The 27997-nt window shown below is 42.5% G+C and overlaps 1 protein-coding gene across 2 annotated transcripts; it reads right to left on the bottom strand.

Annotated features, from left to right (window-relative positions):
* Positions 1–20: 20 nt before the first annotated feature.
* cgnl1 (cingulin-like 1) lies at positions 21–27997 on the bottom strand. 2 transcript variants are annotated; one of them, XM_069174026.1, is made up of 19 exons: positions 27801–27996; positions 23565–25266; positions 23332–23426; positions 21660–21765; positions 21080–21181; positions 20347–20483; positions 18942–19080; positions 18477–18689; positions 9545–9751; positions 9348–9452; positions 9090–9242; positions 8282–8452; positions 5777–5938; positions 5511–5600; positions 2728–2811; positions 2391–2515; positions 1939–2047; positions 1657–1820; positions 21–1571 (listed from the first exon to the last, which is right to left on the bottom strand). In XM_069174026.1, the coding sequence occupies exons 2-19, from the start codon at positions 25212–25214 to the stop codon at positions 1418–1420; spliced, it is 3966 nt and encodes a 1321-aa protein (XP_069030127.1). In that variant the 5' UTR covers positions 25215–25266; positions 27801–27996; the 3' UTR covers positions 21–1417. The 2 variants fall into 2 exon arrangements, with proteins under 2 accessions (XP_069030127.1, XP_069030128.1); XM_069174027.1 differs by lacking the exon at positions 2728–2811 and having other exon boundaries at positions 27801–27997.

Genomic DNA, 27997 nt, shown 5'->3' with positions numbered 1-27997 from the left:
TTCACCAAGTCCAGAGCATGTGAGAGTAACTGAAATTAACTTTATTTTAGTCTCAGCAGGATTTCTGAACATACAGTTGTGTACAGAGAGGTAGTGGCAGGAATTTGTCTCGATCCACTCTCCCTCCACAGGCGTCGAAGTCAACACAGAGTGCAAATCATCACAGTGTAGCAAAACATTGATTGTCAGTTCATCTCATCTGAAGAAATTCCCTCATTCAGATAAAAGAATATTTGAAGGCCCACTCGTGTTCTTTACAGCCACTGCGAGGCCTGATGTACACAGTGGGCACAAGTCGAATACACACGTACGAGGTTAAACAATAAAGACTTACAGCATGTTCAGTACTGACACTACCCGCAGTTAAGAAAGAAATAACTACAGATGGAAGTTAAATCAAAGCGTTTCCATTATAAAAATGGCTGTCTCTACTGAAACAGCAAAAAGTATGATTCTGAAAAAACGATGAAAAAGAGTCCAAGCTAATGTAAAACAGCCTTTTCCAAGAAATATGTAAGAAACACTGCGATGTTACAAATATTAAAAGCAACCTGTGTGATGATTAACAAGAAAATCCTGATTACATATGAATTGATCTTAATATATCATAATGCTGGTCATCAAATGATACAAAACTGTATAAAAAAGGATGTGTACAAAGTCCCTCATTCATTGTTCCCTAAAAAACTCACGGAGCCAAGATTTCATATATTCACCCACGAATAAATAAAAAAAACATCCTGGCACACCTCACTTCATATATTCAGATTTGATTTTCATTCATAAAAAAAAAGAAAAAAAAAAAAGGTAAATATAGTTTATTTAACTGGAAGATAAAAAAAAAAAAAAAAAATTATATTCAGATACTGTATGTGAATTTAACATATTTGATAGGCATAAAAAAGTAAGGGGTAAAACTTCATATTGTTCACAAAGGCAGTACTGGTTGGTTTACAGTGCGTTAACGAGTGCGTTTTCGAGTTTACTAATGCTAGAATAATCATTGACAAGCATGTGTAATCCATTTGTTAAGAAAGGAAGCTCCACTTACAATAAAACTAACAATGCTGGAAGGTAAGACTCAATGTGGGAATGCAAAAATGAAAGAGTATATACATTTAATTTCTACGGGACACGCTAAAACATCAAAACGTAAATGATGTCACCCATTAATCAAAGCGCTGCTTGAATAATACCGAGTGAACTTTAGATTTAAAATCCAGGAGAATGTGGGCTCTGTTGACGTGAGGATTTTCACAAACAAATCATTGAAATGATCTCACTGAACTACGTGTGAATAGAGAAAGACTTTCCAGCTCAGTGTAATATTTACAGAAGCACATGTGACGGATCTCCAGCCGTTTGGTCCAACAATGATGCATGTTAAAGCAGCTTTATTTCTGACATCAGAGTCTGTTTATAAAGTGAAGGTCGACAAGATGTTGTCCTGACTCGAGGATCGCTTGTACCCTGAGGATGAGCTGAAGTACGTCTCCCCGTCAGTGCTGATGTCATCGTCGTCATCGTCGTCGTCCAGGTTGTTGAGCAGCGGAGCAGAGTTGCTCTTACGCCTGGATGAAAGAGCGCAGTATAATAACTGTCATTTCTTTTGTTACTGATGACACACGCGGATGATGGTGTTGTTTATGTGTTTACCTGATGTCGCTCCGCAGAGCTTTGAGCTGGCTCTGGAGCTGCTCGTTAGTCTCCTGTTGCTCGTCCAGGTCTCTCTGCAGCTTCTTCTTGCCGTGCTCCAGTCGGTCGATCTCCTCTTCAGCCTCATCCATCTGCCTCTTCAGGGCCTTCAGACGCAGATTCAACTTCAAGAGGAAACAACAGGACCAGTGTTCAACAAAGATCAAATCTTTTTTGAGATGTCTGTCTCTTAATTTAGTTCATGGTCTGTTAGTCTGAAACATGAGCGTGTGTGTTACATACTTGGTCCTTTTGATCTTGCATCGAGTGATTTTCCTCTTCGACCTGCATCATCATCTCTTTTACCTTTCTCTCTAGCCTGCGGTTCGCCAGCTGCAGGTTGGCCCTCTCCCTGAAACACATGCATGCATCTTCAGACATTAAAAGCAGCACTTCATTCTGACTTGCATGCATTTCAGAATTAAAAGCGGATCAGATTCTCTAAGGTTTCATTAGCGGGAGTCACATGATTTCTCTGAATGACAATGATTTTCTCATTCTAAAGTACCGCTAGTTCTCTATAAGCTCCAACTGCATCATCATGTATAAGTTACGTGTATCACCACGACAACTCCATCCTAATTAAAAGATCTACCTTTCAGACAACCCCCCCCCCCCAAAGTCTTCTTCTTTCATCACCGTAACCACAGCGCCTCTCGTCTCTATTCCCCATCTGAGCCTTCATCTCAGCTCACCTCTCCTCCCCCTCCAGCCTCTCCTCCAGCTCCTGTATGCGATCCTCCAGCTGGACTACCAGGCCCTCTTTGTTGGACTTCTGGGAGCCCTCGAGGTGAGCCACTCTGGTCTTTAGATCTTTATTCTGGAAAGGGCAGGGAGAACGAAGTATTGAGATGTACGTTTATACACGCATATAGTCATATCTTTGTACAGAGAATAAAACATCGAAATTGATGTGATAATGGATACAATCAAATGAAAGCGATGAAACGATGAATGAAATGAATCTGTGCTTTGAACTTTGTAGAGTGACACTGTGTGTAGTTGTGATCCTCCAGACAGGAGAGTGTGTACCTGTCTCTCCAGAGCCATCTTGTCACACTCCAGGTCCTGTCTGCCAGCCCTCTCCTGCAGGAGTTCATTCCTCATCTGCTCCACCTGTCAAGCCGAGTCCAGACACTGTCATCGCTACAGTCCCACACAGTCTGACAACAATTATCTTCAGACACCGTCTGAGTCTGACTAACAACAGAAACCACAGGAGCCCTGAATGAGTCAAAATGCTAAACAATCGCAGAGTTAATGCAGGAAGACCCAAGTTAATTGGTGAGTAGGATTTTCTAGCTTGACTGCATTCCACCTTTTGTCAAGACAGTCATGTCAACTCTCAGTGACACCCAGCTATAGTATAAAAAAAACCCCACAACAACAAACAATGACAGTAGTTTCTAGAAAGATTATGCAACTGTGGAATTTCAGATAGTATAAAAAGTATTTGTGCTTAATGCTTAAGTGTAAAGTGTGGGTGGTAACACCGAGTCTGTTTATTAATTTGAAGCTACCACCAGCAGCCTATTAGCTTAGCAAACAACTGGAAACAAGGAAACAGCTAGCCCTGACAGCGTCCTGATTTTGTTACCAGGCTAACCGTTTCCCCTTGATCCTTTCTGTATGCTAAGCTAGGACAACTGTTTGCCAGCCTGATATCAGCCCAGTATCACAGCAAAGCACGCAATACATCTGCCAGTCCACTAGAGGAAACCGCGTGTTTGTGATGCTTGGCTTGCCTTGGTGCGAGATTAAGACGCACCTCGCCCGAGACGGGTCATTAGACAACGTAGAAAAACAGACTTTCATGTGGATTTCTTTACAGTTATGTAGCTTTGGTGAGTAACCCTAACAGCATGGGGATTTTTTTCCTCCTAACCGCAATATCTTCCTCGCGTGTTTTTTTTTAATTTTTAAGCCACCACACGGGACACTGACACGCTACCCTCTAGTGGACGGGCTTATTGCACATCGTGATGTTGAGTTATTTAAATTTAACAGACAGATAACAGCGATGTAAATTGTCTCATCTAATTCTCTAAAAGAAAGTGAACTGCATTTCCCAAAATATGAAACTATTCCTTTAATACTGGTGTCATTACACATCAACTGACTGCACATGAGATCAACTCGGAGAGGCCCGAGTGCTCGAGCACGATGGTTCAGCGATCGCCTGGTTCAAAAGAGAGAATGAAAACTAATCGATACAGCAGTGATGGTTCTTTCTTTGTGAGAGGAGCTTAGAATTGGTGATATTTTATGCCAATTAGTGGGTGACAGTGGGCTGCTCTGATGAACGATGGCCCCTATAACTGGTGCACCCAGCACAGTGCTTGAGGGAGCTGAATCAGCAGACTGGAACATACAGCGAAACTAATCTGCTTTGTGAGAGACGGCAGGAGAGGAGAGGGGAGATTACTCTCATTTAGACAGGAGAGGAGCACCTGGTGCCAGGAGAGACGCAGGTGTTCTTCCTGCTGCCTCCGCTGCAACCCCACCACCCCATAACCATACATCCCCCCCTCTCCTCCCCACAGACATTAGAGCGCGCACACCCCGATGCACGAGGGTGCACGCTCGCCGACACACACCGTGAGCACTCAACCTACTCCACTCTCGCTGCACAAAGCTCGGTTGTTGCCTTGACAACCAACCTCAGCCTCATGCTGAACCAATGCCACTTTGTCACAATGCCACTCTTTTCTCTCTGCCAGGAATTTTTTAAAAGGGAAACCATTTAAGGAGATTTAAATACTCAACTCAGCCACACTAAAGGCCCACTTGATGTCACTTGGCACTTTATTTAAAATTTTGGTCACAACTTTTGAATCTGTGTCAGTTCCAGACCGAGAGCAAAACTGTAATGAGGCCAAATCTTACCAACTTGTCTATGAATCTCAGAGTCATCAAATATTGAGGAGACACAAAAGTACCATTAAACTCTGACCAATGGGCTATATGGGCTGCACAAGACACACACATCAGCATAAAATCATTACAGTTGCAATAAATGCAGTGTTATTCCCAAAAGTCCAGAGCCAACATCCTCCCTCTGATTAGTAACATCTCTCCCATGAACAAACAGTCCTAATAGCATATGTGCTTTATCTAAATCTTACTTCACAGTGCCTCCGTCAGCAGCTTTATCACAGAGGAAGGAAAACTGGAGCATTTGCTTGCGAGGATATAAAAACTGACTCCTGGTAGAAGAATGAGAGTTGTTCTGAAGCTGAAGTTACCGAGTGTAAATTTCCAAATGAACTTCACAACCTGAAAACTTGAGACATTTTGGCAGCTTGCATATTTTGGCTCAGGCGGCGCATTAAGAAGAGTCTTTTGTGACTGATGCATGAAAATTGGATAGATGCTCTTAGACCATGCTGGCAAGCCGCCAACCTGAATGATTATGCAAGATCATCTTACAAAGCAATAACCTGTCCACTTTATCCAAACCAGAAATAAACAGAGAATTTTGGAGTGTGGATACCAAATCTAAAGACAGACCACTGAGATTACCCACAGGCACTGATAAAACACATCAACCTGCACAAGATTCACACGCATTAACCCTTTCATCATCTGACATATCTGAGAGCTGAATTCGTTACATGGAGGTCACATGTTCCTTTCATTTGGAGATTAGTGGTTGCAGTCATGATGTTAGAGGTGGAAGACAAGGCAACAGGAGACCTGGATATAATTTACAGATTGAGATGGAACAGAGACACGTCTGTGTGAACATGGACAGCAGGTCACTGAAACAGGTGAGCACTGATAATGAGTACGTGTTGAGGTTGTGTGTGTTGTACCTGATCTCTTCCTCGGTCTATCCTGTCCATCAGCTGGTCTCCACTTTGACGCTCCTCATCGAGGTTCAACTCCAGTTGAGCAATTCTCTCCTGCAGAACAAAGCAGTTACATCTGTGCAGTCAGTGAATGTTGCCATCTCCGTTCTCTGGTCATTTTTAGCTTGATGACTGACACCCGAGGTCTACTGAAGGGTTCAAGTGATTGGACAGTACCCAGTGTTTAAATGATAAAGCTATCAGTGGCTTTACTTGACATCATTATGTACCTCCATGAGTTTGCTGTGTCGGGATTTCTCGTCTTTAACGTGGGTGTTGGTCTCAACCTCCACCTCCAGATCATGAACCTTTTTCTCCAGCGTCTTCTCCCTGAGCACAATCTCGTCTCGTTCCCTCTCGCACTGCCGCAGATCCTCCTCCCGGTGGGACAACTACAATGAAACATGAACATAATTCCACACCTGAAAATTTACTCAATGATCATCTGTTATTGCCAACACATTTTATTGACCGGTATAAATAAATAATGCACATCTTTTTACTGAAAATATGTATTTTTTCTGGTACCTGAACACTAAAACTGGTCGAGAATGGGTTAAGTGTCTCATTAAAGGACCCTCAGCAGGTTATAAATACTTCAGCTTTATGCATGGACTAATCCGAGCCCTCCTGTTGAAACTTCCCCTCCATGTTCAATATGTCACAATGATTCTTATCAAGTATTACTGCTTTAGGGATGACCAACAGTTTAGTTGCTGCTTCGGGATATTATTATATGGTTCCCCTGAGTGACTAATGAACCCAGTGCAGCTAGTGTTTTCCTCAGACACAGCACACCCCACAGCTGGAAAATTGCCCCCACTGCTTAATGCCAAGACAATGGAAATTCATCATCTGCCTTCATTTCTCACCTACAACAAATATTTGGCCATTAGTGCAGAATTATTACATATTTCATCATGTAGATACTGAAGTGGGACTTAATTTAAGCCGTGGCTTTGTAATAAGTGTAATTGGATAATGGTGCATCCTCTCAGGCCCTGAATAGCGATAAGCAAGTTTGGAAATTATTGTGCTAATTTATGTGGATGATCCAAGGAGTGAAAATTAATTATCACAGTTTTCATGCTGCCTTAATGATCAGATCTCTCTTTAAAAAGAGATTTGAAGCCATGAGTCTTAGAGCCTTGAGGGATGTATGCAGCCTACACTTGTAACTTTAGGGATGACCTGCCAAGTTCATATGGGTGAAAAGACTGATGGGACATTTGAGAGCAGTTTGTAAAGTGGACTCTCTGGGCCAGTCCAGAGTCCAGGGTTTCTCAGGAGAGGTGGAGGAGGAGGATATGACTCAGCCAGCACAGCTTTCACAACAATGATATCACAACACTGACATCCTCCTCTTCCTGTACACCAGCTGGACAAAGATGTATCAGCATGGATGCAGACAGAGACAAAGGAAGAACCTGGACACTGACCTTGTCCTGACATATGAACTTTACTCACTACAACATCACATGTTCAGATGAAAGCTCATATCAGGAACATCCAGATCAGCAAATCGATTAAAGTGATGTCAGCCTGTTCTGCATGTGAAACAAGGTCTGCAACTAATGAATACTGGTTCCAGAAAATAGTTCCTCCCACAGTGGGGATTGTCAAAAATCTTTTTTCATAGGCTAAAAGTCAAGGCACAGCCTGCCAAAACTGTTAAAAAGTACCCAGTGGATTTTTTATTATGAACAGACACAGTTTTGTTTTCAAAGTTAAGAGTTATGATACACTGAGTTTATCCTTAGGTTTTAACAAACATGTTTAATGCATTTCTTCCCTCATAAAATTATGTAAACCCCTCTTTTTATATTTTGAAATCTGCGTCTTTTACAATGGTTTGTTTACAGTTTTTTTTCTCTTCCTTTATTAGCACATTAGCTCCAACAACGTTTACCTCCTTCTGCAGTCAGGAGAAATGTGTATCGCATCTCTCCTTGTGTGCATGTTAGTAGAACACATGACACAAACAATACAGAGACTGTATATGGAACTAACTTCACAAGGACTATACGGTCTCATAAGACTGCATTATACCTCTGATGTCATGGCCTGTTTCTGCCTACGCAACTTTACATCTCACACTGTCCTGAATTTCTGCTTTCACTTAACTATAAATCCGTTTCAATGTGGTCACCATAAAGACATCCTACCCTACCTCCCCGAATAAATATTTGATGTATAAATAAAACGGCATAAGCTGCCCTCATTCTAACATAAATTATGCATATTGGTCTGTTCCTATTTCAACAAAAACATTCTCCACATTCCAAAATGCTGACAAAGATAAACCGCTTCAATGAAAATAATGCAAGAGGGGTCACATGTTAAGTTTCACAATTATGGCCATGCATCAAAGGATTACAAAGGAAAGCACAGTGTTTCTACAACATTGAGCATAAAGATCTGTGTTTTATGACTTCACTCTGTTGAATTCCTGCACTTTACTCATATGTTTTGGGTTTAAAAGGGCAGCGGGGAGCATAAATACCTAAGTGATGACATTGCTCTCTGAAAGGAGAGCTTGATGTTGGGCAGGAGGGCTCAAACTGGTCAGAACAATGGCTCATCATCTGCTTGTTCTGCATGAGAGGGCTCGGTTGACCTGACTAATGATGACCTTGATCTGACCACTCTCACCACGAAAGCAGTGTCAGCATTCAAAACCGTTTCTCCTCTCTGAAGTCCATTACGTTAGATGAGGCTGCTGTAGCCCACATTACCTCCTCCTGCAGAGTTTTAGCAGCCAGCAGGTACTTTTCCAGCTCCTGTCCTCGCTCCTTCAGAAGCCTCTGCAGCTCTGTCAGCTCCCGACGGTTCTTCTCTTTATAAATATCAATCTGCTCCTGCAGCTCCCGAGTGGACGACTGAGATGCCTCCACAATATCATTCATCTACAAGCACAGTGAGAGACAGAAGAGGCAAAAAAAAGGGAGACGTGAGGAAAAAGTAGAAAACTCTAAAGATAATCATGTTGCTCGGAGCAAGTGTGGTGTGAAAGTATTTGATCAAAACTTAATGTTGCATTAAATCAGAATATCCAGAAACAGGAATCCTTTTAAAAATGAGCCTGTATTATGAATTGTCAGAAATCATACCTTTACGATTTGATAAAGACTCGGGGAGGTCCAGACGACTCATTGATTTACATCAAGGTAAGAAATAATGTCTATTTACTATAGATTTCTTTGCTTTAGAGTTTACCCTGAAGAATGTCCTCTTTTCTGCAACCAGTTTCTCAACATAAAAGCACCTTAAGAATCCATAGATTTGCTACCTGTTAAGCAAAGTGAGTACTTGGTCTGTGCATTTTTTCAATAATCTCATATTTAAGAATAAAGACTCAATTCTTTGCTTAACTAAAAAAAAAAAAAGAAATACACTTGGTAACAATGAGCGGTGGTTTGAATGAGCGATTAATAACAGTGTTCTTTGCCAATCAGATCCAAACTAAAGTGACCATGATAAGCTCTGTTCGTGTTATTACTGCCTGGATGAATGTTACTATGATAAAGACTGAAGTGTACTCGCCTCCCTCTGGAGCTTCTCGACTGTGCGGTCCAGCAGCCTCCTCTCGTCCTCTATGTCGTTCTTCATGTTCTTGAACTGCTCCTTTTGAGTCTTCTCTTCTTGTAACCTCTCCTCCAAGTCCTTGTGGTCACTGCTCAGTTTGGTCAGGTTTCTCTATATAGGGACACAGTAATACAAGTTTTGAAGCTGTGTATTTCTCTACATGGAAGGTAACGCAGTGTTGCTACATGCAACATAGTGGAGTGTTGCTAATCTTACCTGCACATCCTCCAGCCGGATGGTTAACGCTCGGTTGGCCCGTGACATTTCCTCCTCTTGCTCATTAATTTCTGCCAAAGACTCTTCGAGTTGCTTCTTCTCTCTCTGTTAAGTGGACATTGCTGCATATAAGACTGCAGAACAAAACCAGCATTTAAACAAAACTAGCATCCTTTGCGGTTCTGCATCTGACTCACCTCCATTCGACCCACTCTATCCCCCAGCCGGCTCTCCTGTAGCTTGGCCTCATCGATGATTCGGTTGAGTTTGGCCACCTCATTTTCCAGCTCCTGCCCCCGCCTGCGCAATCGCTCGGCTTCTTGGGTCAGCCGTCCTGCTTGGCCCTCCACTGCACCCTTGGCCGCCTCCACTTCAGCCTTCTCTCGGACCACTGTTGCGCTGCTCTGCAGATCAGAAAGAGAAACAAGGCTTCAGTTCAAAAGAAGCAGGAGGCTGTGACACTCAGCAGAAAGTGGAACAATGATGAATGATGGAACATTTGAGACCATCTGAAATGGCTCATATAACGAAAGCTATTCGTAGTGCTCAGATTCTCCCTGAATCTTTGTGGAGATGCAGAATAATAAGGCCTCCTTGTACTTCTCTCTTGCATTTCATTATAAACCAGAACTAAAGGCTACTAAATCTGAGCTTTCATTACCATCTGCTGATTGAGGACCACTAAAAATCAGCAAGCAAGAAAAGAAGCGTTTCATGTGGCACGGTGATCACTACTTATCCTGAAGAATTTAGAGATTGATATGTGGTCTTTGTCTGCATTTGAGGGAGGGCAGTGGCAGAGAGGGGATTAATAGAGAGTCCTCTGAGATTTGCTGTGTCCACATTTATGAATGAAAAGTGCGGTTTAACTCTGACATTTCAGGGTGTTGAGTGAAGCAGGATAAGAATGGGAGAAAGATGGAAACATGTCAGCTTTCTTTGTCTCCATTTTCTTCTTTTGCACAGACATGAACCACACAACGCGACTCTTTACAGGTAACAGGTTTCAGTTGAGATGACACCACTCCAGTGAATTACTGCATCAGTAGGCAGTAGACTTGTGTTAGGAAACTTGTTTGACAGTTTCCTGTTTAGGAAACTGGTTTGACAGTTTCCTGTTTTTCTGAGTAGTGAGGTATGCACACACGTACACCTGCAGACACAGACAAGAACTACAGAGCACATGCAAAATCTACAGTTACTGTTTCACTCTACAACAGAGCTAAAACAGGTGAAATATTATGAGTGAGTGAGTGAGTGAGTGAGTGAGTGAGTGAGTGAGTGATTGCGTGCGTGCGTGCGTGCGTGCGTGTATGAAAGCATTAAAGCACACACACACCCTAGTCGAAGAGGAACCAAGTGACCTGGTTGTAATCTGGCTCGTGACACACTGATGAAAAATGGCATACAAAAATATGTCACAAGAAACAGAACTAAAAACTGGTTTACATTTTTAATGTGCTATAAAAATCACTTCTACAGACTACCTCCTGCCAAACAAACAGAACAAGGAAACAGGATATTGCAGCGACTTTAGCCATGATTTGATTTTGACCAACAGGGAAAAAAGTTTCACTTTGTGAGTTATTGAAGTTATTGAAGGTGAAGGTTTTTGTAAGGTGGTGGCTTATTTATATAAATGCAGAATTTAGTTTCTGCTGGAATCCAAACTCTACAACTTTTCCCTTGTAGTGACTGATGTAAAAGGCGCTCGTCTGTCAGCTAATTTGATCGTTACTATGAGTTAACAGAGGCGTTTCCTGTACTAGAAAGGTGACGGTGCCTCCCTGCTTCAGTGCTGGCAGGCCAGTCAGACCTGTTTCCACTGTCATCACAGAGCCACCCTCATCATCACCTCACCGGGTCATTTAGTTTGGTCAAAGGAGTGACGCGACACGAACAGACACAGTAATACCAAATTAAAAAAGAACACTCTGTCACCTCTCAAGATAAGGCAAAAAAAAAGAAGAGATTGCATGTTAGCAGACAAAAACAAGCCAAGAGTAACTCGATTACAAGTACTGTACAACTGCTGTAAAGCAGATCTGTTGCCAAATGGGAATTGCCGTTCAACCGGAAAATTACCAAAGTGTGAATTAAGCATTAATGTTGTTAAATTTGACATTGGGTCACTTTCTATGATGTAAACATGAATATTTCTACATTTTTTAATACTGCGTTGAACGAGGAGCTTAAAAAAGGGGTCGCACAGGATGTGAGGGAAAACACAGCTTTCCTTAAAATAATAAAGCATTGATAGAGTGTGTCAGGATTGTTTCTGTGCTCCGTTTTAACAACATACCATAGACAACAAGTCCAGCCCTGACACTTGTCTGCCCGTCCCACTTCCCACACTGGGTCACATGTGCTACAAACATGAGCAAAGCCATCCAGCCAGAACAGGAGACCCTGCAGCTGCCTGTGAGAAGAGGATGCAGTGACCACATTTTTTATTTAAATGTTTCCCTACTGTAATGTTATTTCATTTTGCATGATTGTACCTGTGCAGGATCATGATCTAATTCTTTTTTCACAGAACATCAGTACCTCAGTGCAAACTGTCTCTGAAAATGTCTGTTGGTAGAAGTGTTTGCACAGCTGCTGGAAAGATCAACTTAAATTATAAGAGACAGACATAAATGTAAATTTCTTGTAAGGTTTTAGGAACTTAATTTTTTTCTTTTTCACTGCTACAATAAGTTAATCAGTCCTTAAATGAATTAAAGCATTATTAAAGTTTACCTAGCAATCACTAAAAGACAAATAAAACATCACTATCACCTATCAGACAATGATTTGTTGAATTGGCATATTTTTTACAGTTCTTTACCACCTCTTTAAAAACACACTTCACAAAGAGGCCAACAACACAGGCTGACTTCAGAGATTTAGTGCAATATAATACAATAGCAGAAAAATATGCGGCAATGTAATACCACTGGTCCGTTTTTCCCCTTTACCCTGAACTCAAAGTTTGACTTGGGTCTTAATGTGTACTCAAACTGTTTATCTAAAGTTGCACATTAACTAACTTTGTGCAGTCTTTGAAGCGCGTCTTGAATGCTAATGTAAAGTGCATGTCCCATGTTATGTGCTGTGGTGAAATCTTGGCTCTCCCACCGAATCTGCATCAAGTTATCTAAAAATAAATACAATTGCAAGAAACCTGCAGTAGAAATCTACACACAAGCAGAGTGTCGATCTCCTTCCTAAACTAGTTCATTCCATATGTCTGAATAACTTATAAACAGTAAGTGTCATATTATAAAATGATTCCCTCCATCAGGTATAACAAAAAAACAGTAAAAAGGCATTTGATAGATCAAACCTTCATATGAACACTTGAGCAACAACGAACCAAGTCCAAGCGTTACTCAGAGAGCAGCTACCGTTCAGTAGAGATGTGATGTAGCATTTAAAATATCACTGAGAAATATTGTAAACAAGTAGTTTCTTCAAATTAAGACAATTTCCACACCACAAGCTGCTAATGCGTAATCATTTCTCTCCCCTCTCTGTTCCTGATGTTGCTTTGCATGTGTTTTCTTTTTGTAAGACAAACATGTTGGAGGTTTGTTTCCTTGTGCTGTTTCCTGCTCCACCACCTGGCATGTCCACAACAACATGTCCAGTAAAATCCAACAGAATGAAGCACACAATTACATACAGAGCAAAGGCAGCAGATATTCCTGATGATAGTTTACACTTATTGCACCTTGCAAATAGATGCAATAATAATCTACTGATGTTAAAAAGCAATATACTAATGCATTTAACAATTAAAGTGACCTGAGAGCCCTTTTTAAAATTCATATGATACTTACTATTCAAATTTGATATTTAAATAATTTGGCTGCAGCCATCATAAAGCCACTAAACAACCTACAAAATCATAAACTCCACTTACATCAAAGCCATCACCTGTAGCTACAACTACTTATTCAACATAGGAAGCCTCAACATCCACCTGTTGTCTCTGCACCACCACAAACATATATGGACTCCAGTAAAAATCTTGACTCTTACATTCATAGGCCTGTGTGCCAAGAAGATGTTATGCATTTATGTTTTGGTAGAATGACAAACAAAAACCGTTTTGTTTCTCTGTCTTTAGCTGACTACTGAGTGGAACATGTTATTACCCTATTCCTTCACATCTTCAGTCTCAACAAAGAGTTTAGAGCTTTGGAAAGATATCCAAATATGCACAGCAGGCTATAATAAGCCTTTTAATTGTTCTATACTCTGTCAGTACACACAGCACTGCATGGTGAGCTTGTATTTTCTGTTTACTGGCCGGTCACCTGATCACTCTTTGGGTGGCGTGACACAGAATTAAGTCCCTGATCCTGTTTTTTCTTCTTGCAGGTTTGAAGATTTTGACAGCTTCAGTGAAGACATTTTGTTCTCTCAGAGGGGAAAAAAAAAGGCCTTTGTTGGAAAGATGATACATATCCACATATGACTTCATAAAATAAAGACTCTCCAAGGTCACGCAGAGCACATATCCTGTATATCAGATTATCTAAATTTTAACCTCAAATCAGGAAAGAAAAATGTAAAACTTCTTTGACAGTGTAGAAGGCTTGATCTGCTTTGCCAGCACAAAGTATGTGTTACAAATACAAGAGCTTCCTTTATTAAAAAACAAAAAAGGTAGCCAGACCTCAGGTGTACTGCAACAGAAGACCTGTCATGGACTAAAAGGAAGGACTGAAGTATAAATTAAAACGTGACAGCTGAGAAGCATTGGCATCTCTTTGGTCTAAACAGTAATAAAAGTTTGTCTCGTCTTCAGAGAAATGGCAACAGAAACTGGCTTTTAAATGATTCTCTGTGTAAAATCAAGTTGCAAGTATTTGACTGGATTTGTCTGTTGACACCACAGACACTGTTTGCTGACGACTACGGCCACGGCTGTATTCGTCATATAAGCAGGTTCGGTTGAAAGACATGAAAATATTTTGATGCGTCTTCATCGCAGCACACCAAGGCTGTTGTATTCATGAAGTGAACATCCATCAAAACTGAAATACTCTTCATCTGTGACTCATGTCACAGAAAAAAAAAATAGTTCATATTTTTGTAAGTATTTCACCCCCTCTGTCAGTACAGCCAGACTTCCTAATGTAAATCAGTGCAGTTTTATCCAACAGCAAATTATTTTGCGGGTTTCCTGAGACCGGATTTAATCAAACTTTGATCTGTCATTTACCACTTCAGGGTTTCCGGATGATAAAAACTTTAGGATTATCAAATCTAAAGCCTTTTATTTTAGTCAAATATTAAGCAAAGATCTGCAAAGCCTTTCATTTCTGTAATATGAAACTGGATCATGCAATGTGAAGGCAGACATTGTGACACAAAGCTATCTGAAATGTACCACTTCTTAAAAATATTTACATTAATTACAGAGCATTTATCAGATTTAAGCATATTACTTGAGAGTGACTCAGACTGACTTGCAAGCCTCACAGTGCCAATTAAACCCGGCACCACCATCGGCCAAAGCACAAAGACAAAGACAGGAGAAAACTCCATGTTCCAGTTTCCAGGCCAAAGAAGGGAAGGTTTGAATAAAACTCTGAGTGAGAGAATAAAAACCCAAAATACACGTCCCACACAACAGTTCGTCTGAAGACTAACAGCTTAAACATCTCAGCCCACACGCTGATTTATTGTCACGTCTAAATTCATGTGCTGAGCCAGTCTGATGGAATAAATTCAACTAGAAGACAAAATGTAAAAAAATAATCAGACTCAATTCTTTATGGCCAGACAAAATAGAAATCAGAATAAATTAACACCAATAAAAACTTTTTTTTTTCCAAATGTGAATCATGTGAAAAATTAACACATGAAAACATGCCAACCACCTTTAAAAACACTGCTCAATGAATGTAAACTCAGATTTGAACCACAAATGTTTTTGGTTTTCTCAACAGGAGCTGTGTGTTTAACTTGACTCCTGCAAGTTGTTTTGGCAGATTAGGTTCCCACCACATTGGGGCTCACATGCAATGAAGTCAAATATCAATAAATACAAAAATCCTGGGCACTGCCTGGTTTCACACAAACCTGACACTCATATGGCCGCGCAGCAACACTTTCTGAACTGAACACTCTCTGGCACAGCTGCTGGGTATTTAGTTCCTGTTTATAATCATCAATCTATAAAGTTATCAGTACAGCTTTTTGAAGACCTAGAAGAAATAATATTTCAAGAGGGATAAACTGCTATTTCCTTCCTCATTCGCTGTCCTGCGTCTCATTCCACCTCTTTCCAGTCGCCTGGTAAATCAGCTCCCAGAGCTACGCCAGGAAATATAGTGGTATCATCAAACACACAGACTCATGCTGGAGCCTTTACTTTCAAAACAAGCCTGAGGGGAAACTCTTCTCTGGGCTACATAAGTTTGATGATCAGACAGTAAGACTTCAGTTCACACACTGGCAGAGATTACTCGAGAGGCAGGCGGAGAGAGAGGGGCGAATGGTGCGGGCCAGAAAATGAACTGCATTTAGGTGAGCAGGAGATCACTGCGGAGTCAAGTGTGGAAACTGTGGAGTTAGGAAATGAAAAATATAGCATTTGGGATTGAGGTTACAGATGAGAGTGTGATAACAATGTGGCTGCGTTACACACCGTGGCTTGCGTCTGTGGGTGCAACATAAGAAGAGCTGGAAATAATGTGATAAGCACTGGGCTCTGTCTTTACAGTTAGGAAGGGCTGAGGCCGATTAAAGCATCTAACACTGAGAATCTGGAGCGCTGCAGAGATAGAGATGCAACTGCAGCACCCTGAAGAGGAAGAAATGAAAAGATCTGAGCCTCTCCCGCAGGTCGGAGCGGGAGCACTGTAACAGAGCTGGAGCAGAGTAAAGAGGGAGGTCGACAGGGTGCACATTCTCCATCCTGACCCCGACATTCCTCCAAATAAACCTCATCTCTGCTCACTGCACCTCATCTTTCCACATTTTTCACATACTAGAACATGCTGACACGAAAGCTCAAATCCCCCTCCAAATGAGCAGATGTCTTTTGTTACAGAACATTAAGAACTTTGCTAAGTAATATATGTCAAAATAAGCAAAGTCTAATCTTCCACAAACAGTGTGGCTACGATTTTTCAACCTAGATAAAATTCCAAAGATTTCAGCTCATCAAAAACACAATGCAGCTTTCAAGGGAAGACACAAAACAGGCCTCCCGCTCTTTCATGGGGGTCGGCCTTCGCATCCCCTTTCCTACAGCATACTGACCCACTTATTCAGCATGTCCCAACCCCCGCTGCTATTATTGTGTGAAACAAACTCATCATTCATCATTGACTGAGGTCCACAATTACCCCCACCCTTTCAGGGCACAGAAAGAAGAGGGGGCAAGACGCGACTCAGGAACGGCAGCTCATTAGATTAGTGATGGCTTGCCATTGCAATTAACTAGTATACAGAGCAATTTAGTGCTCCAGTTTCCAGCATTCTTGTTCGCAGGGGCAGCTCTGGTCACCGTAAACGTCCCGACACAAAGAGGAAGGCAACACTTTGGTTGGAGATGGGGCCGAAAAATAGAGATGCACACTTCACTTTGGCTTTTCCCGTCTGACACCCTGGCACAACGTAGAAATGGACATGTGATTATAAGCAGCTTTCTATTTTGCTAAATTTGTTTGAATATCTGTGCAAAGTGTACATTCATTACACCGAAAAGCATAATATATGTGACAGCTAGAAATGCTGTTAATAAATGTGTTTATTACTTATGTAATATCAAAATGTTTATTTTACAAAATGATTTAACATGCTGATTTCTTTGATCTAAGCATGAATTTGCACACCGGCCCAGTATAAACAGTATAAATAAATAGATAAAGCATAGATGATGCCACTGTGTCGATGAATACGAGTAAAGGTTTATGCCTAGAAATGGTCAGGTCACAGTCTAACCCTAGGACAAACCAATAATTTAAGGATGAGGAGGATAGGCCCTAACGAGGGAGAACTCCTTTATACTTTAAAAGGGAAACAAACAATGACTTCATCTTGACTGTGTGTACAAAGCACTGAGGGTAAAGCCCCTGACGACACACTCCCTCGGGGGAGCAGTACTTCTGTTCCACAATGGGAAATGTTCTCATAGCCTCTTGCTGCAGTGGGCTGCTGCGGACCCCCACCAGGCCTGCAGGAAGCCGAGAACAAGGACGACTTCCACTCATTGAGACAAACAGGACACACGCGAGTCACAGCGACCTGCTGACAACAATGTGTCTTCAGTCCCTTCAGTCAGTCGTGTCCTGCCATGTTTCATCTTAACTCGCCTCCCTCCGTGTTTGAATCCACAGTTGACAACCCCTTTCTGCTTTAAAGAAAATTCATTGACTTTGAAATAAAGGGTGGGTTCGTCACTGGTACTATTGTCCTAAAGCTACAAAATAGCACTGTTTCACATAATGTATCGTCCAAGTTGATTTCCAAATTCTGATGTGCAGTTTTCCAGAAGTTTTTGATGGTAACAAAACTTGCTACTTAGTTACAATGGTGACCTTGACTGTATCGTAGCAACTTCATGTAGAGATAAATGTCTCTAAACTTTATTATCAGTCATTGTGCTTCCTGTGTAAACTTTCTCCATAGAGGAACAAGCTGAGATAAGAAAATACCTCCACACTCGACTGGCTACAAAGATTTCCCATGAAAAATGATGATGAGCTACGTTAGCCCGTCACAGTGTTTTGTTTTCATTTTCTGTTGGCTGTTGACGCAGTTCAAGTGTGTCAACTCAAGGTCGGCTCAATTTCCACTTCATTTAAAAGAACATACAATGACTTCTTATATGTAAATAACATCTTCAAAGCAGGGTACCAACCTCTGATGATGAACATACAGTACACACACACACACACACACACACACACACACACACACACACACACACACACACACACACACACACACACACACACACACACAATTCCCTGATGCAGTGCTTATCTCCACACTTCTCCATGACAGGGTGTGTTTTCTGGAATGGGGGAGGAGGGCAAGAGCAAAGAAAATGAGGAGGAGGGAACGCAGAGGGTCAAACTAAAGGAGAAGGGAGAGAAGGGAATCAAAGAGGAGACAGATTACCTGCTTGGCCTCCTCCAAAGATGTCTGCAGCCTGTTTATTTCCTTCTCGTACTGCTCCTTCATCTTGTCCACCTCCTGATCATGAGCGGCCACTTCCTCCTTCAGGGCTCCCTTCAGAGCCGTTAGCTCCCTTTCTCGCCTCCTCAGCAACTCCTCCTGCTCCTCCTTGGCCAGGAGAACTTCCTGCATCTCCACCTTTAGTAGCATCATGTCCTGTAGAAAATGGAAACCATTTCATAACTTTATCTCAGTTCAGAATTTGCAGAAACAGTTGACCTGTCGAGTAGACTTTTCACAAAATCTACCCTACTGTTCGATGTATAATGTTTTTCTATTTAAGAAGAAAAGCTTGAATTTTTCAGTGGTTTTGGTGAGCAGTTGCCATCAGCCACATGTTCTACAAGCCGAAAGCAAAAACAATGTCGCTTTATGTTGTGTTACACAAGAATGAACTCGGCGGCTCACCGCCATTATGATGTCTTTCTCTCCATCAGCTGCTGACTTCTTGGCCGAGTCGAGCTCGTCATGCATCTCTGACAGCTGGTCCTGCAGGTCTCTGATCTCTGTCTGGTACTGCTCCCTCTCCATCTTCACCTGGAACAGCCTGACAAACCCCACTTGTCACAACACGGTGCAGGTCCCCTTCATACTGTATGTACACGCACACACACATTCGCCCACCTGCACCCTAACTCGCACATACAAAAGGCAGCACCTGTGCTGGGGCTGAATGTGAGGCCTACAGAGCACAGAGGTTAAAACAGATGCCTGAATGACGGAAAACCAATAATGCCTTAACTGCTTCTACATGACAACACTGAGGGGGAGAGTGATGAGTGATGCGAGACACCTCAAACATATCACCACAAAGTAATGTAGCCCCCATGCAGTAAATCTATTCCTGTGGTAAGAACTAACTCGCTGGTAGGTTTCAACGTATGCCAAATAACTGCAACTTCCCCAATTCAATTCCAGCCAGGAACCTTTGTTGCATGTCTTACCCTTTCTTTCCCATCTGGCTTTTCACTCTCAACTGTTTAATAAAGGCAAAATTATTATATAATAAAGAATAAACACAGAACAGCTGAGCAATGTTTGGTGTTCTTCATCCTAAAAACCAGCAAAGCTGAAACTACAGATAATAATCAACTGAAAAACAACAAAAACATTATAGGTGAAAGATCCTGGATTGAAATAATAAAGACATTGATGAATGGCCACCACAGAAGGAGCGCAGCTTTCTATATCATGGAAATCTAAAAATATTTTACTCAAAGAAATTTTCCTCCAACCCCAAACAAAACCAGCAAACTACAAATAGTGGCAACACTCTGCACCTGAAGGACTGTGAACATCAGACTGAAATCAACCCAATAGTTGTATCATGTGTAAAGGGGCAGAAATGGAGTGGGACAGTTAGTGCTGTCAGAAGGAATAACAAATCAGTCACCAAGCACGCATTAATATGGAGGGTGAAAGATAAACCTAAGAGGCCGGCGGTGACACAAAGGGCCGTATAATAAGACAGAGGGATTGACATGGGAACCATTTCAGTAACTATCAACAGTCTGAGCAGACATCACACACTACTACTGAAATCCTACTTTTGATACACCGCCTCTTCATTTCAGTGTAGGAGGTTCACGCTGCTGTCACCTCCCTCTGTGCAGGCACCCCAACAAATCAGTGGAGATCAATTGTGCAGCAACAAGAACACGAGTTTCCCACCAAAAACACTTCCAGTTGTGTTCAGTGGAGCACACGACGAGTAAAACCCGGATGGACACACCAGTAAAAGGAGCTAAACTTAAAGTAGTTGATGTAAGACTGATCATTAATGTCCTGTCCAGCACCGTCACTCTGAACTTACTCTTCCACTGTGGTCTGGAGGTCGGCCTCGGTTTTAGCGAGTTTTTCCCTCAGATGCTTGCACTCCTCTATGCTCCGCTGTAGCTGCTGCTGCAGCTCCTTCAAACCTGCTGCTGTCCTTTTGTCAGTCTTATTTTTCTGGTGGACAAACACACAAAATGCATTCATGTTGACATGTTAATGTGGATACATCCAGCATTTGGATTGACATGATAGAGCCATTGATTTGATCATTGTTTGATAAAGAAAGATATGGACAATTTCAATGTTGTTTTCATGATCAGAATCTGCTTTAAATATTGCAGACGAGGATAATCAATGGAAAAGCAGCATTTAAGGTCTTTATTGTTGTAATAAAGATCTCAAAACTCTTTCAGCCCAAACCAAATGCCTTCCCGACACTTGAACCTAATTTTCATTTTCTAAATTTTTAATGCAAAGCACTAAACTCTGCTTACTTAATAGAACAGAATTCCACATTTTCAAGCGAGCAGCCTGTTTTTTCTATTATTCTGTCTATGAAAATGTGCCTTTGTATTGAGCTTAGACAATTCTACATCCAAACAGCAGTCTCAAAATATCCCTTCAACAAGTTGAACTGTAATCCCTTAAAGCTCCTTCTCACCCAAACCCTTGATTAAAGGAAATGCTCGAACAACAAGTTGAGCACTAAACTGACATGGCAACACAAACAGGCTGGTGTCAGGTTACATCTGCAGTTAGACTGCTGTTACCGTGGTTTGGTCCCCCAGTTGACTCTTCAGATCAACCATTTCTTTCTCCAGTTCAGCATTTTGCTCCTGCAGAGCTTTGGTCTGAGCAGCGAGGTCCAGGGACTGACAGGAGAAAACAGACATTTTACAGTTGGTTATTTCTTATTGATCCATTAGGAATAAAAATGAGAACTAAATATTCTGACTCTGACATTAGGACTCAGTTAATGAGCAAAAGGTAAATGTTCCACAGCTGAGGATGTCTGCTATACAAAGTGAACAGCCTCAAAGCTAAAGCCTCAGAGCCGAAGATAAAAGGTACCATAAGATAGCTTTGCGATCATGAGTTTGAATTATCAACCTCCTCTAAATGAAAAAAATTAAACCAGTTGAGCTTTACTTTCTGAAGCTAAAAATTAAACATACATCTCATGACAATTTACTGAAAATCAGCCAAAGCATGACAGAAGGGCTGCACTTTCACAACCCCAAATCTAAAAATGCCCTTTGAACATGTAGTAAAAATATCACAACAGACAGCAAGGACAAGATTTAAACATTTGCCCCACTATGTGCACAATTACAATAATATATATCTCACTTTGTTGACGCCTTGTGCACTCTCTGTGGCCCGAGACTTCAGTGTCTGAATCTTCTCAAAGACCAGGTTGACCTTTCTCTTCGTCATTTCATCATTGTCGTCACTTCTGCAGATAAACACGCACGCACGCACACACACAGTTATGTTAGCACACTCGGGTTATCAAAGGTTTGAAAAACTTCTCAGTGTTTTGAGGGATAAGGCATTAATTCCAGACTGCTCTGAGAACAGAGCAGCTCATTCCCAGCTTAGAGGAGGTCAGGGAGGATCATGTTGCTTTGATGTGTCACCTCACAGCACAAACAGCTTCATTACACCCGTCCGATAAACTGTGAGGCACATGAGCACCAAACGTGTGGGCAGTATAATATGTTAGCAGCATGTTATATATACTGCGATTGCTGCGAGTCCCATTTCATCAGCGGTTTAATTACTAGGAACCACAGCTAAATTTTTTTGCAGCAACCACCCACTAGTTATGAAATATCACAATTTCAAATTAGTCAGATAATAACACAGTATTTAGTCACAAAAACAGCCACACCCTCTCATTTTCTTCCTCAGGCCCATTCTGTCCGTTTGTAACATAGCTTGTGTCTTTAAATAACAAAACAACCCATTGTTCTGGTCAGTACAAAATATAAATTTCCTTAACATCAGCTTCTCCTGAGTGGCTAAATCTTTAGTTAAAAAAAAAATGACCTCTCTAAATTGAATTGAAGTAACAGATGTCTGCGTGCCTAAAGTTGGGAGGACCTTTTCAACTCACAGAAGAAAATTCTCTTTTTCAGTTAAAGTGAAAACATCAGAATCAACAAAACTTTGAGTTAAACCACTTTCACATGAGAGCAGCGATATATTATTTCAACAAATCATAAGGCCGACTCAAAGAGTCGAACCCCCAAAACCTCCCATCTCTTCATCCAGATGATTTTCATTAAACCTTTATAACCCCTGTCGGTGAATGTTTGTCTTCTTGGCCTCGGGAATGTAGCTCAGTTTCAGCCCCTGCGCTTCCATCTGTGTTTCCTTTCCTTTGTCCTGTGACTCCTGACCTGTGGCCCGACACACCCAAGCGGGTTTCCTGCTCTCTTTCTACAATATCACGAGTCTGACACGCATGCAAGAACTGTAGGAGCCTGCAAAATGTTTCTCAGTGGAAAATCTTGAATAAATAATGCAACTGTTTTAGATGACAGCGGAACTGCTGAAGTTGAACTCTCTTCAGAAACAATCACTGACTTGCCTCGATAGGAGACTGCACTGTATGCGCAATCCTTCCTATACAGCTGCTTTTGAAACCTACACTGAGTGCAACCTTTTGACCCAGCCTGCCTCTCCTGGACGGGCCTAGTGAAGTGTCTGATTGCAGAAACAAACGGAACGTTTTTCCCTTCATTTCACGCTGCACCAACAAGAAAGTAGAGCGAGAAAATGGGAAGAAAACAAATTCCAGAAAACTGGATGATTCACAGCCTGGATGGGAGGGTAGGAATAGCACATTCCTTTACTGTTAACACAAACACTCCAGCTCCGATAAAAAAAACATTTTGAACAGAACAGTTTTGTTCCTTGTGATGCATTTCCTCATTGGTCACATCTATTTATGAATATGAGTGAATAAAGCTAAAAAACACACAGTGATAAGAACAGAAATGTCCAGACAACTCACCCATCCTTGAGGTAACTGAACAAAATTTGCTTTGCTGTCTCTTCATGTGTTTGTTGTGAAAGCTCCTGCTGACCTTTCAGCAGATCAGGTGTTGCCTGGATATGACAGGAAGTGAAAGGGAGATCCTAATGAAGTATCAACGCAAAAAAAGTATTCCTCTCTCATATCATCATGTTGGTAAAACTGAACAGACAACCGACCGTCAAACTTTAAATATCATTATATAATAATACCTGAGCATCTGCCTCTGTGCCGGGCTTTTTGTCTGCGGCAGAGGAAGGCTTAGACGGTGATGTTGACAGTGATGCTGTTGAAACCTTTCCAGTTGAAGAGGCACTTTCCTCACTCTCTTTACTCTTAAATGGTAGTGAAGTGGAGCGAGTCTGAGGCTTTTTGTATCCCTGTATGAAGGCAACACCTTTAGAGATGGTGCTCTGGGGGGAGCCGGGCGCACTGGCGACACGAGACGGACCCCTGAGGTCACCCTTACCATCTACGGCCACCAGCCAGGAGTCCTGACTGCCGGCTGTCTTCTGCAGCCGTAGCTGGGAGGGTCGCAGGACGTGCTCCATCGATGTGCCTCGATGGCTGCTGAACTCATCCATGTAGCTGGAGCCATCTCGCAGGCCAAAGGCACTATCCACACTGCGTGAGCGCTTCTTGTCCTCAGGATTGATCCTGTTTCTGCGCCCCGCCCTGCCCCTACGCTGATGACTGCCATCTTTGCCGTCAAACTTCTCAATGAGCTCATCAACACCTGGAATGGAGCCGGTGTCGATGTCTCTGCCTGAACCAGGTTGGAAAGGGATGTAGCGACGATTTTCGTGGCGGTTTATGCTGTCGGAATACAGGGCCTCCATCTGTTCATCCACCAGAGCCTTGGTGGAAGAGGAGGACGAGTGGCGGGAGCGGGAAGAGGACTGAAGAACCGGCCCACTGGAGTCAGTCCTGCGAAGGGGAAGGACATCAGGCTCACGACGGGTGCGCTCGAGGCTGGAGTTGGCACTGCTCATAGAACTGGGGGATCTGCATGATGTCTTGCTCTGGTCACTTGTGGGACTCGACACGGCAGAGGGGTGAGGCTGGACTGAAGGCACCGGTTGCAGCTCAGTTTTAGAGGTTGCCTTAGACTGAGGTGGATTCAGGTTGGTAAGATGAGGTTTGGGCTGTGGATGAGCCACTTGTGACTGCGACCTGGCCTGAGGCTGAGCGAGCTGAGCTGGAGGCTGAGACTGTGACTTCGTCTTAGGAAGGGTGGTCTCATTCCCGCTCTGGGATGAAAGTTTCCTTTTCTCATGCTGCGCAGCATCTTTATTCTGCTCCAGGCTTGATGACCTGCCGCGTGACGGTACAGGTACTGCAGATTTGGAGGAGGAACTTTGGTGTCGTTTCCCAGTCTCACTCAGAGTCCTTGAGGGCAGGCCGTGGAGAGCTTGAAGGTTCAGCGAGTTGTTCTCTGGATCGTATGGCTGCAGTATCTCCGGGTGCTTCTGAAAATTCAGAAGGGTGGATGGCGTCTTTTCTTGTGATTCTGCGTCACCATTTTGAGGTGCGGTTTGATGCGTCAACTTCCGAGACCTGTACTCCATGAAGGGGCTGTTGGATCCAGCCTCTTTGCCTTCTCTGAAATCATACTCCTGGTAGTTCTCGATAAAAGAGCCCTCTGCGTCGATGTACCCATTACTGTTAGGGTCGATATAGGACTGAGGACCCCTCTCCTGGTTGTTGAGAACTACATAGGGGTGTCCAGCTATACCCTGGACTCGGATGCTGAGACCGTATGTTCCAGCTCCATTACTGTGGGACCTGGGGGGGCGGGACGGCTGAGTGTAGCCCCGCTGGGGTCCGCTGTTAGGAATGCCAGTCACTCTGTACGACTCCATCAGGAATGCAGAAGGAAAATAAATCCCTCTCCCTGGATCAGGTGGCACACCTCTGCAAGCAAACAGTTGGATTAGAGATGAGACATGACAGAATTCGATCATGTCAACTAATGTCTGGGAGTTACACACTTAGCCAATACATTAAAGCTCGCTGCATTTAATCATGTTGTCCACGTTAATTTTCCTTTCCTGTTTTCCATTCTTAAATGTTCTGTTTTCTCGCCACATGGTTGTTTTCTGTCAGTCTGCCCAGACAAAGTGCTTCTGCCAAATAGATAGAGACACTAACGTCTGGCCTGCAACATCTCAGAAACCGTAACATCGCCAAAAATGAGAGTCAACACCTGCCACATTTCTTTACCAGACAATATTAGCAGGTACTGTTTAGAAAGGCGTTACAGGTGTGTGACTAGCAGGTATGACTCAACAAAATGACTGTTTACCATGCATGACTGAGAATATAGGTTAAGGAGGTGCAGAGAAGGATAATAACAGAAAGATGATACTTGAACACGAGTCAGCCGGACCCAGGACTAATCTCAGAGCGGTCGTATCTGCCCAACTCTGAAGGGTGTAGGGTTTTCAACAACTACGTGTTTGTGTGCATAGACAGCATAGCTGATTCTCGTAATTGAAATTGTAATTTGCGGCCCTCGTTTATGGGACATCCCATGAGAAGGTGAAACAAAATGTTGTTTAGCCCCTCTCTGTCACATTTATAATAACTACAGGTTTTTCAAAGTTGACAGATATGCAGCCAGATCGTGAGAACGCAGCAGGCAATAAACATTTAACAGCGTAAAGATTTTTAAGTAAACTGCTGGGTGGCCTGTGAGGACAAAGCCATCAGCAGCCACCATGTGTCTCATGGACAATGGGCTTTTAGCAGATTCCTGTTTGCCTTTCTGATAGTGTCCCTTTTATGTGCTGCTACAATACAAAGATAGTCCAAGATGGGCCTGAAGGAAGGACACTGATAAGAATGACAACGAAGCAGCAGCAGCAGCAGCAGGATGTATCACATCAGTATGAAATAGGTCAAGACAGACCAAAATGGAGACAAAGTAACTGGACAAGATATACATTTGTCATTTAACACTGGTTTTAGCATGCTCTTTATCTTTGATTTTATTAGGCCATTGCTGGCAAAGTTATCATACAAGTGAGCTTGAGGCATTTATGGTGATACTGATTGTTTAGTTTTATTAAGTGCACAGATTAGTCAGGTATTCAGTGTGATGGGTGAGCCAAAAACAGACATTTTATCTGAAAAGATTCCAGTGTTTAGCTGAGCCGGAGAGCCACCCAGATCCTCACATATCTCACAATGTCTTTAGTAAGTGAATGACAGCTCAAATAGAACAGGCAGACTCATTAAATATAAGGCATGAGGCAGCAGCTCTGCTCTTTGTCACCCCTGGGTAACATTTTATTTCAAAGGACTGTATATATTTTGCTTTGTTAACAGAGACCTTCTTTCAGAGGAGAATATCTGCCCGTGCCATGAAACCCTGTAATGAACCATTGTCCAGCCCTCCTCGCGCAATGTGAGGACGATTCAGCCCCACTTGGTTTTCACAAGTCAATGAGTTTCATGACTGGTTGGTCCTGAAGCTTCAATTAGCCTGAGTTAGTCAGACCCTTCATTCTGCACTGGAGGGAAGAAATGAGAAGGCCAAGTTAAAGTGTTCTGTCCAGGAGAAAAAAAGGCTGTCGAGGACAGATTAAAGCTGAAGACAACACAATGGAGCCTTTCATCCTCACTGTCACATGTATACGACACACAAGTGTGCAACTTTTTTTCCTCCCATTGTGTCGTTCCCTGCAAAAGGAGGAAACCCTCACCGGGCTGCAGCCCCACTGTCCTCTTTAGTGGCAGTGCTGCCTTCACTGACCCCTGTGCTGTTGACCAGAGAGGCGCAGGTTAGGGTGTCAAGGCCCAGGCTTTGATGTACGCAGAGGGGAGACTCTGCAGACATTCACCAAGGCTGAGTTTTATCTGCTCATGATAACTGATGGATTTTAGAGTCCTGAAACTGTGTCCACAGCTGCAGCCACTCGCATGTCAGGTGAGAGCAGCTTAGAGTAAACCTTCAGCAAGTGAATGTGAAAAAGACAAAGTGAACTAACTTAGGTCACGGCAGACAGCCAGGATTTACACTGTGGGAAAATATGATTAAGTTACGCAACATGACTGGGAGCCCACTCCAAATGCGACGTGAGCGTTCATGAGCGGCTGTGAACATAATTAAAATCCCCCCCACCATCGTGTAGTAATAAATAACTAACAGAGATTTGGAGTGAGATGTTACAGCAGGTTGTTGAGTGAAAACAGCGGTTTGATTTGACGCAGTTCATTTTGCAGCTGAATGCAACAGGTGGCATGAAACTCTGCACCAGCCCGAGATTTACTAACATACTGTGGATTTACCCCAACATCCTCCTCACCTCCACATGTCACGGAGTTAAGTCGAGTTTATAACATGTTAAATTGTCCCTTTGACCTTAAAGTTTCTCTTTTTCTCCTCTTGTTGAGTTTAACGGCTGTTTCACTGTCGCGCAGACTGAATAGTTAGTGTTACTCACCCGCGTAGTTTCTCTCTCTTGTTCACTTATCGCAGGGTAGAAACGTTTGTTTGAAGTGGTTTTAAAACCATAAACTCGTGCGCAAAGAGCCCTCTTCGCACTTTGCTAACTTATTTGGTCCTGTGTTGTTTTCTGAAAGTGAAGGAGAGCCGCTTCAGAAGGACGTCCGACCCTCCGGGCCGCTCCGCCTCCTGAAA

Source organism: Embiotoca jacksoni, unplaced genomic scaffold, assembly GCF_022577435.1.
Source record: "Embiotoca jacksoni isolate LCO1_2020_lvr unplaced genomic scaffold, fEmbJac1.0.p SCAF_6, whole genome shotgun sequence".
NCBI classification, from domain to species: Eukaryota; Metazoa; Chordata; class Actinopteri; family Embiotocidae; genus Embiotoca; species Embiotoca jacksoni.
Note: the sequence above shows the minus strand (reverse complement) of the source record. Positions and strands in the feature narration are given on the sequence as shown.